General features: G+C 46.0%; 4 protein-coding genes across 4 annotated transcripts; 2 read left to right on the forward strand and 2 right to left on the reverse strand.

Annotated features, from left to right (window-relative positions):
* Nucleotides 1-1,544: 1,544 nt before the first annotated feature.
* Nucleotides 1,545-4,191, reverse strand: F4812DRAFT_158274 (FAD/NAD(P)-binding domain-containing protein). Its single transcript, XM_047929788.1, has 6 exons — nt 3,768-4,191; nt 3,502-3,697; nt 3,285-3,446; nt 3,089-3,234; nt 2,986-3,027; nt 1,545-2,926 (listed from the first exon to the last, which is right to left on the reverse strand). Exons 1-6 carry the CDS (start codon nt 3,973-3,975, stop codon nt 1,911-1,913), a joined length of 1,770 nt encoding a protein of 589 aa, XP_047786848.1. The 5' UTR covers nt 3,976-4,191; the 3' UTR covers nt 1,545-1,910.
* A 758-nt stretch (nt 4,192-4,949) lies between these two features.
* Nucleotides 4,950-5,837, forward strand: F4812DRAFT_158508 (uncharacterized protein). Its single transcript, XM_047929789.1, has one exon. The coding sequence runs from the start codon at nt 5,158-5,160 to the stop codon at nt 5,710-5,712; it is 555 nt and encodes a 184-aa protein (XP_047786849.1). The 5' UTR covers nt 4,950-5,157; the 3' UTR covers nt 5,713-5,837.
* Nucleotides 5,838-10,116: 4,279 nt separating this feature from the next.
* On the reverse strand, nt 10,117-11,900 carry F4812DRAFT_462594 (putative amino acid transporter; the record flags this gene model as incomplete). Its single annotated transcript, XM_047938076.1, has 3 exons — nt 10,117-11,350; nt 11,421-11,481; nt 11,549-11,900. 3 exons carry the CDS (start codon nt 11,898-11,900, stop codon nt 10,117-10,119), a joined length of 1,647 nt encoding a protein of 548 aa, XP_047786850.1.
* Nucleotides 11,901-14,212: 2,312 nt separating this feature from the next.
* F4812DRAFT_467141 (3-phytase) lies at nt 14,213-16,965 on the forward strand (the record flags this gene model as incomplete). Its single annotated transcript, XM_047938610.1, has 2 exons — nt 14,213-15,696; nt 15,750-16,965. The coding sequence occupies 2 exons, from the start codon at nt 14,213-14,215 to the stop codon at nt 16,501-16,503; spliced, it is 2,238 nt and encodes a 745-aa protein (XP_047786851.1). The 3' UTR covers nt 16,504-16,965.
* Nucleotides 16,966-17,016: the final 51 nt, after the last annotated feature.

Genomic DNA, 17,016 nt, shown 5'->3' on the forward strand with positions numbered 1-17,016 from the left:
ACATGTCGGTGAGATAAGGACCCAGCCAGCTCAACAAATAGGAACGGGAATAGATAGGATGTACTAGGCGCATCATTGGGGTATATATGATTGTTATCTCTACAGTGAATTCTAAGGACTACGGTGTTACCTCCGGCGATAGACTTTTTCCATCGCCAAGGATGATTGAGACACAAGCGTACCTACCTGGTACTTAGTTCTGCGATGGCTTCAGAACGTAGGTCTCGTATGTACCTATAATGTATTCCTCTCGGTGTTAAGCCTGGAGTTTAGGTACGAACAAGTACGGGACTGAGATCTCAGATTTCGTCATGCCCAGAAATCCTACAGTATCTGTACCAGCGAGCCGGGACCTCAACCAGATTGTCGCAGCGATAGCTGAATAATGCCACCAAGCTGACTCTCCCGGCCAATTTCTACCGGTTCCTAATGTCTTATAAGTTTGGGTCCTGCATGTAGATCTCACGTGTGTTTCCTGCACCAACTTTGCCGATTTAAGAACCCCGAACCAATGGGAGGATTGCTTCGAATGGCCTCATATACGCCTTACATCGTGGAGTTATTAGGTACCTCTTACGCACTAAAAATACGCGAGTTGGTTGGGCATTAAGAGGCTAACCAGGGGAATAGGTGGGTGTAAGCTCTCGCCACTTAGAGATTCAAACAGATATAAACAACCAACCTACTTGCGAGCTCGCCTTACCCATAGTTCCTTTACCCATATAGTTTAAGTCAGATAATCTAAGTCATATATGGAATACTGCTAAGCATTTGTCGGTCTTATTTGCAGTTCTGATTACCAATTAACGCTTACGAAGCACTAATATTTTATATTCCCCTCGCAAGTTTAATAAACAAATTGGTATTAGAAATACAGATTTATATAAGGTACCTAAGCCAAGACTAATAATATATTTACCCGCTCAACATAAGTAGAAGTTGCCAACATTTTCAACTAGCTCACTTTTGGGCTCACTTAAACCTTCATACTAAGTACCTAACCTATCCAACTATCCTAGTAAGGGTGGTGGTATCTACTTCGCCAAATAGAAAACATGATGGAAATTTGGGTAATCCCGAAGTTGCCTCAACACATTTCTGAGACTTCGCTCGATGTGAGTTAGATATACCACAAACGAGCATCTGACTTAAGGTACCCATGTAACATCTTAGGTCCATAACTCACGGATAGTATATTCACCGTCATTTGAGTCATTTCGGTGTATTACCTACTAATCGTATAAAGCTAGGTGCCTATAGACCCACGCAATTCTATTTGCAACTCCAGAACTCCACAACAGTCAAGACTATTGTGTAAAGGGTAACCTATTAGCCCAAGTCCGATTCACTTATTAGTGGGACTGAACATCGAAGAACATAGGAGTTAACGGGAATAAGAGGTACGGAGTCGGACTTAAGTTGATAAGGAAAAATTTGCCATCGTCGTTATGTGGAGCTCGCTCAGCCTCTAGGACACCGTGGGTAGACTGTTCAAAGGCCTAAGATCGAGATGAAGCAACGAGTTGGGTTATTGTAGGTTAGGTAGGTACTGGATTGACCCTTGATTTACCAAGATAGAAGTAGGTAGCTTTACTATAATAGCAGCACATTGGTGTCTCCGAGAAATAATACGTTATTTTATTTCAATCCATGTAGCGGCTTTTTCATAATACGCTTGTTGTTTGAATTCTACCTAGAAATAGTGGGTTTTTCAAAAGTCATCGCGAGTAGCTCATGATATAGATACAACCTGTCACGTAGTTGTACCTAATTAATATAAGGCGTAATGGCTAGTCTGCAATTACGGTGTCCTTTTTTTTGCAATACAATCTTAACTCCGTTAGATGGTACGTTTTTGCGCCGCATATGGAGTCGCAGTTTGGATCAAGCTACCTGTATTCCCACGGCGACTAATGTGAGAACGGTCGCATTTTCAGCTTCTCATCATCTTCTGGACGACCCGGGATGGGAACATCTAGGAAGCTTGGTTCGATATACCAAGCCGGATCACCACCCCATTCATTTTCGCCTTCACCCTTCGAGTGCGTAATACTCCACCCATTGCCCAGCCATCTCAGCTTGTTTGGCCCGTTACCATTGACGCTTTCCCACTCGTAATCCTCCCATCTAGGCGCTCGCAGAGCCTCCAGCGCATGGAGCGCGCTCCCTGGCCATAAGCCCACGATACGCTCGCCGAGGCCTCCCTCGCTCTTATACCAGCTATGGCACGTGTCTGTATAGACGGTACGCTTGAAATATTCGTCGCAGTACTCGTCCCAGTCCCTTATGCGCTCGGGCTTGACGCTCATGCTGGCGTAGTCCTCTTTCTGTAGTTTCCTAATACTTTTGATGATGTAATCGCCTTGGTTTTCGAGAATCACGGTTAGAGACCCGGCTCCAATGGCTGCGTTTGGACCGAGCATCATGAAGAAATTGGGAAACGAATCTACAGTAAGTGAGAGGTATGCGGTAGGATATGGTGTGAAGCGCGACTCCAACGATTGGCCGGCACGTCCATAAACCGGGAAAGGTGGTGCTGTCGTGGTATTGAATCCCGTGGCGCAGACAAGAACATCGAGAGGGATCAAACGACCTGACTTGAGAGATACTCCGTCCTCCGTTATCGCTTTTATGGGGTCAGTGATGAAATCTACATTGTCTTCAACAAGCGCCTCGAGGTATCCCGGCCCCGGCGTATTACGGCGACAGCCGATTCCAAAAGCGGGAATTAAGAACTCGGCGATCTCGGGCTTCTTGGACAATCTCTGCCGCATTGCTTCGCTGAACAGTCCAACTGCCCCTTTCTGCATCTCCGATTCTCTCAGCGAGACAGGATGGGATATGTTCCCGTCTACCTCGATGATCCGACGGAAATTCAAAAATTTCTCGGGGTTGTTGGCGAATTCTTGCCGTTGTTCCCGTGTGACTTGGAAGCATCAGTTAAGCTTAGGTGTAAGCTGAAAGATAAAAGTTGCGGCGACTTACATTCGAACTTTGTCGGGTCCAAGCCAAGTTTCTTCATTACGGCTGAAATTTATCAAAAAGTGAATCAGCTTGATTGAAAGAAGGGGGAGAGAGAGGGGCGCACCATCACCAAAAGGATTCGTAATCCATGTTTTACTTCTGACGAAACATGAAAGCTGTGTTCCTTCGATTTTTTGTAGATTCGGGACGATCTGTATAGCGCTAGATCCATTCCCTATAACCCCAATTCTCTTGTTCTTGAAATCATAACTATTTATTGTCAGTTGACTAAACCATCACGCGGGTATGGTGATGCAGACTTTTCATTCCATAGCGCCGAATGCATGGCTTCCCCTTTAAAGGATTTCAACCCAGGAATATCAGGCCAAGCAGGGTCGCTTAAGTTTCCTCTGGCAGAAACTAGCACATCTGCCTCGTCTTCAAACGTCTCGTTGGTATCGGTTCGTTGAATTGTTAGGATCCTAGTTATAAGTCAGCATATCTTCGACGAGGTCCACTCGGGAGACTGTAAGAGACCAGTTATTCTTCTTGTCATCCCACCGACAGGATCCTACGCTATGTGACAGCTTGACATATCTGAGAACCCCATATGTCTCGGCCGTATTTTGAAGATACGAACATATCTCTTTTTGAGGGGCGTAGAAACTTGACCAGTTAGGGTTCGGGTTGAACGAGTATTGATATGAATGTGCTGGTATGTCACATGCGCACCCTAAATCAGATGGATAAGAGTTAATTTAAGCGAACTATCGTCGTGTCTAACATCATCATTGAGATATTACCTGGATACTTGTTTACCCACCATGTTCCACCCACGGATTCGTGTCTTTCGTATATCCGGAAGTCGACATTGCGCAAACGTTGTGGTATACGAATACCTAGGTAAATCCCCGAATAGCCAGCTCCAATAACCCGCACCTTCATAGGCCTATGACCGTCGATAGGTGCTTCTTTGATGGTGAACGGTGTAGAGTGGTCGACGGGACCCATATTGGTGAAGTAAAATTTGTACTTGAACAACGAAACATCTTGAGAGTAATCCGGCCACGTTAAATACCTGCCTTATATATAACGACTCAGGTAGGTATCCGAGAATAAACATACCGTCATTGGTCTGGCATTTCGCTAATCATGAATGCTAGCTATTAGTCCATCGTTTCCCCGCACCTCAGTTACGATATCGTGTTGAATACCACGGCATATACATACCTACCAGCGATTTGGGGGAGAAGGGTCCACACCATTGCTTACTCCCCAGCTGGTATCCTTATTTTATAAAAATCCTCTTTTTATATTATCGGCTTAATAGAGGATTGTTCTCTTACAAGGTGCGCTATCGATCTTCTCGCTCTTATTATATACAGAGCTTTCGGGTATGCTTTTCAAACACACAATTAAAAGCCTTTGAAAATTCGTTATCGTTCGGGACATGTAGCTCTTATTCTCGACCTCATAAACTTTGCTGTGAACTTTCTGATTGTACAGTACTCGCAGGTTCACCCACGGCCCGCATAATAAATCACCGGCGCCGGCTAACACTTGAAAACTATTGCTGAGATCCCTAGTGCGACAACTGCCAGAACGCGTCCTCAAAACTCTATCGTCGGCGGTAGATGCGGAGAAAGATAAGTTTTTCCCGTCCGAGGCGTAAAACTCGTAAGGGCTTACGGATGCTAGCCGCCTCAAGCTTCGAGGGGGGGATAGAATCGACTCGCTTTAGCGGCTTTGAGAGTTTCTCTAACGACGGCGGAAACATTAATCGAAAGGGATTGTTCGCCTACGACCGGAACTTGGACAACTGTATCTGCTAGGGGAAGTCAATTGAGTTTCAGTGCACTCACATTTGTCGTCGTCAGCCGTTTGGGAAAAAGTATCAAAAATCCGTCGCCACTGGCTAGCGTCGATTGAGTTACCTACCTACATGCCAGAAATTCCCCGGCGTAGATAAATAGATCAGGAATGATGTCCCCATTTTCCGTCCATCTTTCCCCCGTCTTCATCAATTCCCTAGATTAAAGAAACACTTTAAAAGCTAGCTGATGCGATGTCTGTTCTCAAACGGTGGCGGCACCGACCTCGCCGACCTCGCGAAGATCTCGAAATACCACCAAATGGGCAGACACAGCAATCTCCAAAGCAATCTCCAATAATTCGCACTCAAAGGAGCGAACCATGGACCCGCTACTAGCAGCGCAAGTCTACAATGCCAAATACAGCCGTCTCTGCAGCCTGCCGGAGGAGCTGCTGCTTGCTATACTCCATCATCTCAAGGACGACCCTGTCTCTCTGTGTTGCCTCGCCCACGTCTCGAGGACACTCCGGCGTCTTGCGGCGATGGAGATTGGTTGGTGGACGTTCCGTAAGTTCTCCATCAATCAGCAGCTCCAACTTCGGCAACTCCTGCGAAAAGACAAAACGTGCGATATGTGCAGAGATTGGCGCGATTGGCGCGACGACTATAAGCTCGAAAATAAGTTCAACAGGCAACCCTTTCGCTACAAGTTCAGGCCTTGGGCTGGTAGGCCACGCAGAAACGGACCGTATTGCTGCGCTCCCTGCCACACCGACCACAGCATCGGACAACTTACTGACCGGGGCAGCCCAGGGCAGTGTATAGGTCGCCGAGGAGGTGTGCAGTTATGCGAGCACGTCTCGATCTCCTGGACCACCATCGAACGTCATATCCTCGAATGGCGGAAGCGTAAGCCCTCGGGTCCGGGATCCTAAATCGCCAGTTTTAACATCTCATGTGATCATCGGAGCCACGATATGCGCTGCACGAGGCTTTCACCCCCAACCCAGCCCAGTGCCCATCTTCTAATCTTGTCGCGTAATATGATATACCTCGTTTTGAAATGGAAACCCCATACCGGCCCCAATTTTTCCACTTCTATTCTAGATAGGCGGATACCTGCTGCGGAGCTAAGGGCGGTATTCAGGAAATATCGAGAAGGACTAGCGAGCATGATGCTACCTTCATATCCTCCGACTTGTTTGCCTAAGATGGCATGTTTTAGTCATGACTGCAATTAGATCCGCTACGAAACGGGTGATGACGAAGCACAGCAGTATCCTGCAACGCCACAGATCTGCGGTGCTTGTCATGAGCTGCACAGGTACGGTCAAATCCAACAGTGGGTAGTCGTAACCCAACATCATCCCAGGCCTACGGGCTCTCCGTGTCTTCAAACCACTTATAGGGTCATGATTAAAGTCTGCGAAACAACAGACGGCCATGACACGATAAATCCGACACACGAATGGCTCCACGCGATGGATCCTGATACATACCCTCATCCAGAATCCCCTTGCATCAAGCCTCTATGCAAGAACAAGGATTGTATGGATTATTATCGAACGCGAAGACCGCTTGGTTCGGTAACTTCGGCTGCAGATTCAAAGTTCTGCTGTCATAATCAATTCATATAGCAATCTCATTGGTGGTTTAACCGTTCGATGGACGCGACTGTGTGGCTCGCCTGCTCATGACTATTTGGGATCGTTAAACGCTCTATTGTTGCTGCCTGATACGCTCAGGTTTGGGTCATTATTTCTGGGGGCTGCTGAGAAGGAAGGATTGGGGTTCTTCCTCGCTGTCCAAGATTGCGTAGGAGGTACCTATAGCAATTTTTCTCTACGAAAGAGTCAGATCGTTACTTAATAATACATGTCTCGTTGCTCCCTGTATAAACAGAGAAGCTAGCAATGTGGTTTTGGGGGAAAAAACAAAAAAACAAAAAAAAGAGCCTTACCAGAGAAATATGGCTTGCGAATATGAATGGTTGTCGGATTTAGCCCCACGGTTGTTGAACTCGTTCCCCTTGTTCCTGCTTTTCTCGGGCGGCATCGAGCGAAAGACGACCGCCCCGAAAGATCGGGTTTTAATTTTTATCAATGCACATTGATAGGATGAAGAATGAGAGGTGCACTGCGTATCGAGTTGGCATCTAGTTCATACCTCCGAAGGTCGTGAGAAGGGTGTGAGTAGGAGCAAAATGTTTATCGCGAGGCTGTGAGGGATTAGGCCCTGATTGGAATAAGACGAACATGCTCTGTGACCTGATCCTGTCACGTCGCAGAGCATATGGTAGGTAAAACAACTTCGTTGTTCCGCAAGGAACTCTGACTACAGTGGCTTTGAAGCCAAGGCTATATACAGAACAACTTCTTTGTTCCAAGGAGTCTCTAGTGAGACTCCTTACCTGATCCAGGTTTAGATTGATGCCTAAATCCCGCCATGTCCGGCGTCCCGGATAATAACGGTAAGGAGAATGATGATGATAGTGTGGCCGGAAGATGTGGACGATAACTTGAGAGATGGGGCTTTGTACAGCAACTTCTATAGGGTATCGGAACTGGAGAGCTTCGAAGATATACATGACGGCCCAAGCGACGAAGTTCTGTACAAGAACCTTGAGAGGCGCCGACAAGCCGAGAGAGTCGAAGAAATGTATGAGACTGTGTATATTTATGGCCGTATGGCGGTTGAGTTTTGTGCCGTGTCGACTAGATTGTCGGGTAGAGTGTTATTTTGCTGACATCGGGTGTTTACACTGGTTTTTGGAGGACGAAACCAGTGAAGGTCTGATCTTTGCTATCCGCCTTTGGTTGTTTTTACGGGATTATACTCATTCAACACGAAAGGGGGGAGCCTCGGCAGTTTCAAGTCGGACGGCCTCGGCGATGGCTTCGGCGGTGGCGCGGTTAGCAGCGTTGGTAGGAGCTGCTAACCATTTGTTAAAGGATGAGAAAATATTACCGACATATCTTATGCCGGTAATAATATTTTGAATAATCGTAATAGAACTGTTATAAGTTAATATATAATTAATAATGAAAAAACTTATCATAGCTAATATTGCTTTTATGTACGGATATAGGCTTGCTAATTCGCTAAGTTGTTGTAATAATGTTGGACGTCCGTTTTCTTTATTTCTTCTGATAATATGATAAGTTTATTGGCGGCATCTAATAAAGATGCTTCTTGAGCTAAAATAGGTATAAAAAATGTGATTATTGTTATTGTTGTTCCTCGTTCAAGTCAACAGATATGGCAGAACTCCGAAGGTAGGAAAAAAATGCTCCAGAAACGCACTATCTCTAAGGCAAGAGCAAGAGAGCAGGTACGTATGACAAGCAACCGCACTTCTATAGATTACCATGTTTCAAGCGTACCTAGGCAAGTGCAGCCCAGTTCGACTACCTTAGGCACATAGTATGGTGCCTAAATAGGGGAATCATTACTTGCCAAATGGCCAGTTTGAAAGGAGCGTTGAAAGGACTTTGAACTTTACAGGTATGATGATACCATGAAGCGTGCAACACTTGGTGAATAACACTGTCCCATTCATCATAGTCATTTCCCTTCTTGCCCATATCAATTAGTACCTAATGCAGGCAGCAGGACCATGCCGAAGCAAGTACACAGCCATATGTATTATTTGGCAACAACGACACTTAAGACCCTTCAAAGTTGCATGCTACCCGAGTTGCTATTGCTACAGGTATTGTAAGATATGAAAGTAGGAGGTCCTCAATTACTAGTTTACTTACCCTACCTACCTAGGTAGCTACCTCCTAACCTTAGGTATTTAGGTTACCCGAGGGAATTACGCTCTATAGAGGAATGTGCTATCCAAAAGATAAACTTTAGAACACCTGTATTCTCAGCCTTCCTACATCTGTCCTATTACGAATACCTACTTGTGAGTTGGAGTGGGTGCTGGTTGCTACCTGATTTCAATGGGACCAGTTTGAAGTAAACTTCTAAAATATGACTGACACAGAGATCCCGTGATGTATGTCGTAGATAATGTGAATACTCCAGGTGGAGACAGTAATAACCTTGGTGTGTAGAGCTGTGATCTATTGCCCTTGCCCCTCGAAGCACCTTCGAGGGAGCTGCGTTCTCCTTACACGTTGTTATCCTGGTGTACCTACCCAGGCACCTACCTCTTATTGAGGCTTTGTCCAATCTTTAGGTACCTACCTACCTTATTTCGTAACATAGGTCCTTGTAGGGTGTGGATATAATGTTCGTCAGCCAATTGGCTGTCTTTTGAAATATAGTTACCTTATACCTAAGATGGCTATATTGTACGTATGAGGATGTTTAGGTTTGAGATAAGAACCCTAGGTACGATAGGTATAGGATTACTGATAGTACTAACGGTTACCAGGCTGTTGAATGTCACATACAATACGATGTCAACCATATAAGACGTATGTAAAAAAAAAGAAATAAAAAAAGAGAGAGAGGGAGAGAAAAAGAAGAAGGATTGGAAGCCCTGTATTAAATACAGGGCTTCGAATAGTACTATATACATGTATTTATAGCGTTAGGTAGGTAGGTACATGTAAAAGTCAATTGAAAAGATTACGCTGAATGACAAGGTTACGAGATTATAAGCTCCGCGTTTTATCGTTACATTACGAGGTTTACGATTTACAAGTAACTAAGATTTGCTGTATTGGAGTACCTACCTACCTTTTATATGCTTGGTACAGGTGCTTACATTATACCCGATGCCATTCCAGGCCCTATTTAAGTCTGACATTATGTTGATTCTTGACGTTATGTTGAATTACTGATATCGTGGTAGATAGACTAACTACCTCTAAGTCGCTGTTAACAGGGCTAGTAATGATGACCGAATTTAGGAGGGATGTTATGTCGGATTCGCTAACCTAAGGATTACTTGGATAGGAAATGTTTTGGCCAAAATGGAAGAGTACATTGGTACAGGATATTCCTAAAGTCGGGCTCTTGTGGTCCACCACACGGGGGGCCCTCGGTTTAGGTACGAGGTGGAAAGTACTTCTGGTATAATGTTTGCCTGAAGTGGTTTTATTTGTACTGACTTGTAAGCCCTTATAATGATATCGGTATAACAAGTTTAGAGGTAGGTACCTAGTAAGAGTGTTCACTGCCCGACAGAGTATTATGGGAGGCCTGTAATTATGTAATTACATCAACACCTTTACTTCAGCCAAATCAAATACCCCCTCCCTCCCCATAATATACCTACGGACCTAGGAGTATACCAGGTGGGTACCTATTATGATACGCTTCTCTCAAACCAACATACTATGTACCTGAACCTCTTTAAAGTATGGAAAATGGCTAACCGCCTAGCTAAAAACAGCACTGACAGCTCTTTTTGCATATCCTTTGACGCCAGTGGGTTTGGCTTTTTCAATGTCGTTCTTATAAAACCTGCGACCTTCGTCAAGTAAGATGTGATCGAGGTTGACCCACCATCTTCCACGGTAATATAGTCTAGCTCCAAGCCATAGTACAACGATAACAATGACGGAGATGTAGTTTGCAAAAAAGGTTTCAGCGCTTTGCTCGCTTCCAAGAGGCCAGACGGCGAGATAGAACTGGACTATGATAAGTAGAATGCACATAATCAAGCCCCACCAGGGACCATAAGGATAGATCCAGGACTTCCAGGGAAGCTCCTCGGGTGTACGCCCCTGTTTTGCCCAAGCGTGGCGAAAACGGATGTGGGAAAGACAGATCATGCCCCAGCCGAACAGAGTGAAGAGAGATGTGAGATTGGAAAACCAGCCGAACACGTTGACACCGGATTGACTAACGTTTAGGTAGGCAAGCCCACCACCCAGGACAAACGTAGGGATCAGACCCCACCAGGGGCGACCGGATTTATCGGCTTGCGTGAATACTTTAGGTGCCATGTCTAGGTAGGCCAATCCCATCGCCGTTCGGGAGCCGCCATAGCCTGAGATTGACCCAGTGGAGACGACTGATATGAGAATAACTGCGTTCATCATATGGGCTAGAACAGGAATTCCTGCGTCGCTATAAGCAATGACAAATGGTGAAGCACCAGTACCCTCAGCACCATCAGCCCCGAAAAGTCGGTCATTCCTGGGATCAACATTGATAGTCACCATAAGTGATCCGACCAGGTAGAAAAGCGCAAGCCGGAGCCATATGGACCCAACAGCGCGAGGGATGGACTTTTTGGGGTTTGCTGTCTCGGCGGCAACCAAACCTGAATTCTCAGATCCGGACATGGCGAAGATACAAGTAGGCATAACGGCAAGGAATCCTTTGAAACCGTGCGTAAAGGGGATCTCATTCCAGTATCGAAAGCCCACCGCGTCGTAGCCTGCTCCTCCAGCTGACATGACGATCATGGAGATGATGACAACGAAGATCCAGCCAAATTTAATTGTGCTGGCGACGACTTCAATTTCACCGAAGACGGTAACAGCGCCAATATTGATCAGAATGATAATGACTAGCCATATGCTGATCCATCCTGCTATCGGCACGCGAGTTGTCCAGTAGCTTATAACGGTATTTGCTGACGCTAACTCATTCGCGATGGTGATGCTATATAATACGATGTATTAGTTTCTAACCCAGTCGATATCCGAACGTATGGATATAGTATGTTGCTAACCAGTAACTGAACCAATAAGACCATCCGAGGGCAAAAGCCGCAGCTGGATCGACGAATTTTCCTTTATTGAGATATGTATTAGTTATCTAGGATCGCTTAGGAATTCGGTTTATAAGTTTTCTACTCACCTGTCCACTGTACGAAGGCCGATGGGAGAGGATACACACACGCCATCTCTCCGATGGAATGACTGACACACCAAATCATGGAACCGGCGAGACAATAACCGAGGAAGATACCAGCAGGACCGCCGTTCGCTAGGGAGGTACCACTACCAAGCCATAAGCCCATACCAATACTGGAACCAAGCGCGATCATGGTCAAGTGACGTGTGCTCAAGGAGCGCTTCAACTCGGTGTCGGCGCCATGGTCACCATCGTATTCGTTGTAAGCGCCGCCAACGAATGAAGGCTGTTTATCGTGAAGGTCTTCGCTGCCGTTGTAGGCAGCAGAGAGAGTAGGAGAATTGTCGCCTGCCATCGATTACAGCAGCATGAGTTGCGACACGAATTGCGACAGGATAGGGGATGATAAAGAGATACTTCAAGATATGGAAGTCTGATGTGGGCGGGTCTTGAAAATGGGTAAAATGGGTATCATTAGAGAATGCAATGCAGGAAAGGGCTTCTGGAAGGAATTTAAAAAGAGAGATATCTTAGATAGGAGGTAGGTAGGGTTAGGTAGGTTAGGTAGGTACCTAGCATATAAGGTAGAAAGGAAAGGTGCGTGTGCTGCTTCTTATCAGTTCCAAGTCGTGACGCCCCTTCCCACTGTTATGTGTAACCGACTCTTTGTAATTATCTCTGGAAGGAGCCGTTACCTAGGTAGTAAGGGAAAGTAAGGGAAAGTAAGGGAAAGTCACGTCCTGATTTGATGCGAGATTAGCAAAGATTAGGAAGGAAAGTCACTTCCACCTGAAGTCCTCGAGCTGAACTGAAAACTGAATCAACCGAACTACAATACATACCTCTAATGTACCTACCTACCTAACCTAAGGTACTATTCGAAAGAGGTACCTAACAGTTTGACAAACAAGCCTTGGGCGCAGCATACATGTACCTACCTAAGGTACCTAGGTAGGTACGGCTGAATTGTAAGCTGTCACTTTCTTGATAACGGAGCTCGACTCTGAATTGTCTCACTCTGAATTGTCTCGGACTGGCCAGACTGGGTGGTAAACGAAAGACAGTGCGACATTCTCATGGAGTCGGTTTGTGATACCTCAAGCAACAAAGACTTCATGATGCGCAACACCAACCACTGTGCATACGATACCTGTAATCCTACGATGCGTCATGGCCCTGTCAGCCTTCATCCATTAGTAGCGTCAAGAGCCAGTCAAATAGCTCAAAAACTGTTCATTTTTAATCTAGAGATCACTCGGCGTGGTGGCTGAAGGAGCCATCCCACATTCTTATCAGAGCGAATCAACAACCTAGCTTGCTTCCCTTTTAACAGCCTGGTTCGACGGACTGATACGAATGAGGATCGCCTTGCGTCGTGCTCGTCTAAGTTATCAGGGATTTATTCTTCTTCGAGCCTTCTTTCCAAGTTCCACGAAGCTCTAGATGCTCTACACCGACCATGGGAAGATGCACATCGGGTATCCCGTCGCTGTGGTAAAGACCTGTTTCACAAATTCAACTACCTCTATTTCCTAGGTGCGAATCGAAATCTTATCTCGAGGTGCCACGGCGTTTCCAATTCGAGAAGGCCATGGGCTGGTAACCACCAATCACGATTGGCTTATTCGCGAGATAAGGTCGCACATGGGGTTCTGGATAAATACCAGGTAGATACCTAACCTAACATAGTAAATCTATGATTCCACGCGAAAGATGAGATGAGATGAGAAACAGGAGAATCACCAGAGGAAATAGTAAATTCCTGTGCGACATCTACACCGTGTAGGAGGTACGTTTCTCAACATCTCCGAGGCGGAATCCCGTGATACTCTTTGTAGGCGCATTTGAGATCCGATACCAGGGACTAGGCAACCAGGTAGCCAATCAGCCTCTCTACCCGATTTCGCACGTTCAAACGGATGCGACCTCTTGGCGTGGATTAAATCTGTACCACATCCTGCTTACCTTCTAGGTAGTAACCGTTACTTTTAGTAGTTGGTCGTGATTTGACTTCAACTTTAGGGAATTTTTGGAGTGGACATCACGATCTTTCTTTGGCCCTCATCAATGCCGGCGCGATTATATTAGGTAAGTAGATCGCTCAAGTTGCAGACTTGCGGATATAAGCTACCTATTTGAGATTCCCCTTAATGCGCATGTACACAGTTATGCCGACGACCGTGTTTGTATCCCCACTCTCATCGCCGTTATGATTTGCTAATCTTTTTTTAAAGCTGTTTTGCTTGTGGGAACCACGTTGGTCCCTGTTTGCATCTTCTTCCCCACAACTCTTCAACTCTTGACAAGAGCTTTAAGACCAGCTTAACTCAAAACTGGATATTCTCATGACTTAATGGCAATTTATCGCTTATATGGTCTCCGAAATGCCGGCGAGTAAATATTTTACGACCACGTCTATAAGGCGGAAGGAGAGTATCTCTCAACTGCTTGGCGGGGGGCCTTCGAGCCAACGGCATTGTCGCATGAGTACACGGGTCCGTTTCGACGGTGATTTACGCAGGGATGAGCTCCGATGAGCCCCTGAGATGGGGGCAACTTCAAATGGGACCTTAACTATATAATGGAAGACAAAACGACGATGGCTTTGCTTAAAGTTCTTGGATGCCATACCTTTTCCTAGGCACGATAAAATTCATCACTTCCAGGATGAAGACCTCCTATCTTCTGACTACTTCGTTAGCTGCCAGCGCAACTGCAGCGGCCATATCAGAGGTCGACTTACCTATTTCAGCAAGATCAGGAGAAGTCGAGTCAGACTCAACTGCCGTGTTCTACCATGATGTGCAACCCGTTCTCGCTGGCAACGACGGTGGTGCGAGCACGGGTGGGTTTCGACTTTTTGACTTAAATGGCGAAACACTGTTAACTGAAAAGGGCCACGAGACTCCCGGCCGAACCAAGCTTGTCACGGCCGTACACAACATCGGCGAGAAGAGCCTTGTCGTTACCATTGCTCAGCCCGACTCCTATTTTAGGCTATATGACGCAACTACTGCCGAACAAGTAGGTGAGCCACTGGCGCGTACCTTAGGGGACTGGTCGGCTCTCTGTTCTTGGAAGAGTCAAAGCAGCGGGGAGCAATATCTGTACTTGTTTGGCAAAAAACAAACGGTGCAACACCTTCTAAGGGAAAGTAATGGGACTTACGAAATTATCGAAATCCAGACCTTTGAGAACCCAGTTGAGGCAACATCATGCGCTGTTTCTCTGTCTGCCGAGACGGTATATTTTGCGACCGACGATGGCCCAGAAATTTACGCATTTCCAGCAGCAGAGGCAACCTCACCTCCTCAAATCAGTGTTCTAGGAAAGGCCGAGGATGATGTTACGGGGCTGGCTGCTTACGTTGGAATTGACTCAGACTACATATTCGTTGCCGAGAACGATGTCATCGCTGTTTATAACACCTCCCTTGCACTTTTGGGTTCTATGAAGGTTACCGCCAATGAAGATATAGAAGTTAAGGGCTTGAGTGTCTATCAAGCGTCGACACAGAAGTACCCATCAGGTGTGGTTGCTTATGCCACCAAAAGCGATTCTGGGAAGGGCTTTGCTGTCAGTTCCTTGGAAACCGCATTTAGCGGGTTGGGTCTGGATTTGAACACTTCTTACGATCCTCGTACGACCTCAAGCAAGTCAAACAGTCCAATTTGCTCGGAATGTAATTCTAGTGGCTTCTGTCAAAAAGGGACGAGCGACGCGAGCAAAGTATCGTGCTCATGCTTCGCAGGATTTGATGGTGACAATTGCGCAAAGTTTACGTGTCGTAATGACTGCTCAGCGCATGGCAAATGTGTTGGAGCGAATATGTGCGAATGCGAAGAAGGATGGGGTGGCTTATACTGTACGTTCAAAGTAGTACGACCAGTTGCTGAGACGGACGCCCATGGCGGCGACGGAGATGATCCTGCGATATGGATATCGCCCACTGATAAGGCCGAATCGAGGATTATTACCACTACGAAATCAGAAGAAGGTGCTGGACTGAGTGTTTTCGATCTGGATGGAAAACTACTCCAGAGCATAGATGCCGGAGAGCCGGACAACGTTGACGTGATATACAATTTCCAAGCTGGGAATAGAACTATTGATTTGGCATATGCTGCCTGTCGAACTGACAATACTTTATGGTAAGTATTATTCTTTCTACCCAATGCCAGCTATCGCGCCTAACAGTATTCAGCCTCTTTGAGATCACCACCAACGGCACTCTACAGACCATAGCTGGTGGTTCGCAGCCGACTAAGGATGGCTACAAAGTTTATGGTAGCTGCGTATATCGTTCGCGTAAAAGTGGCAAGCAGTATCTTTTTGTCAACGCCAAGTCGGCCGAATATCTACAATACGAGCTCTCCTGGGTTGACGACGCATTGAAAACCACCTTGGTACGTAACTTCACTGGAGGAACCGGAGGTCAAGTCGAAGGTTGCGTTTCAGACGAGGCAAATGGGTGGATTATCATTGGCGAGGAACCTCATGCTCTCTGGCGTTATGGTGCAGAGCCGGATGATGACTCGACCGAGGGGTTCCTTATTGGCGAAGTTGGTGATGGTAACATGTACGCTGATGTTGAGGGTGTGACTTTGGTTGAAGGCCCATCAGCAGACAAGGGTTTCATCATCGTCAGCCAGCAGGGTGTTAGTGCGTATAACGTATATCGTCGGGCTGCTCCTCACGACTACGTCGAAACTTTCACCATATACGATAACTCGGAGAAAGGTGTCGATGGTGTTACCAACACTGACGGACTTACCGCCGTGGGCGCCGCCCTTGGTGATGCATTCCCGGGTGGGCTACTAGTCACTCATGACGATGCCAACCAGCTCCCAGACGGAGGCACAAGCGATCAGGCGAGTTACAAGTTGGTTAGACTCGAAGATATACTCGGGGAAGATTTGATGAAAGACGTTGACGCAAACTGGGATCCACGAATGTAGCAGTTCAGAAAGCTCCACTAACAAAATGTCGCGAATGATTCTAGGTGCATCCATGGAGACTTCGTCTACTTCACAGAGCTTCCTAAGCATACCTTGGACACCTCACCTCCTACAACATTTGTGGCAATCATGGAATTGAGGGTGACAGAGAGACATAAAAGATATCATATAGAAACATTCTATAATTACCAATCATATACCTACCAAATAGTATGGAAGAAAATATTACCATCCAGCTGTACTATCCGAAATAACAACCTAGACAACTCGGCGGAAAAACTTGTATACAATAATAGATCTAGACATGATATTACCCAAACATCCCCTCCAAAAAAGATAAATAGTGATAAATGGCTATAATAGTAAGGGTTCATAATAAGAAAGGAAATGAATACAAAAATGGAAAAACGCTGAGCTCCACCAATCTCCCGTATCGTTCATTCTAGTACTCGTTTCAATCAAATATATGTTGTGTTGTATTCCGTCACGTATAAAGACCCGGCCTAGCCTGGC

The sequence above is a fragment of the Daldinia caldariorum genome (genome assembly GCF_022478825.1).
Source record: "Daldinia caldariorum strain CBS 122874 unplaced genomic scaffold F4812scaffold_19, whole genome shotgun sequence".
Classification (NCBI taxonomy): Eukaryota; Fungi; Ascomycota; class Sordariomycetes; order Xylariales; family Hypoxylaceae; genus Daldinia; species Daldinia caldariorum.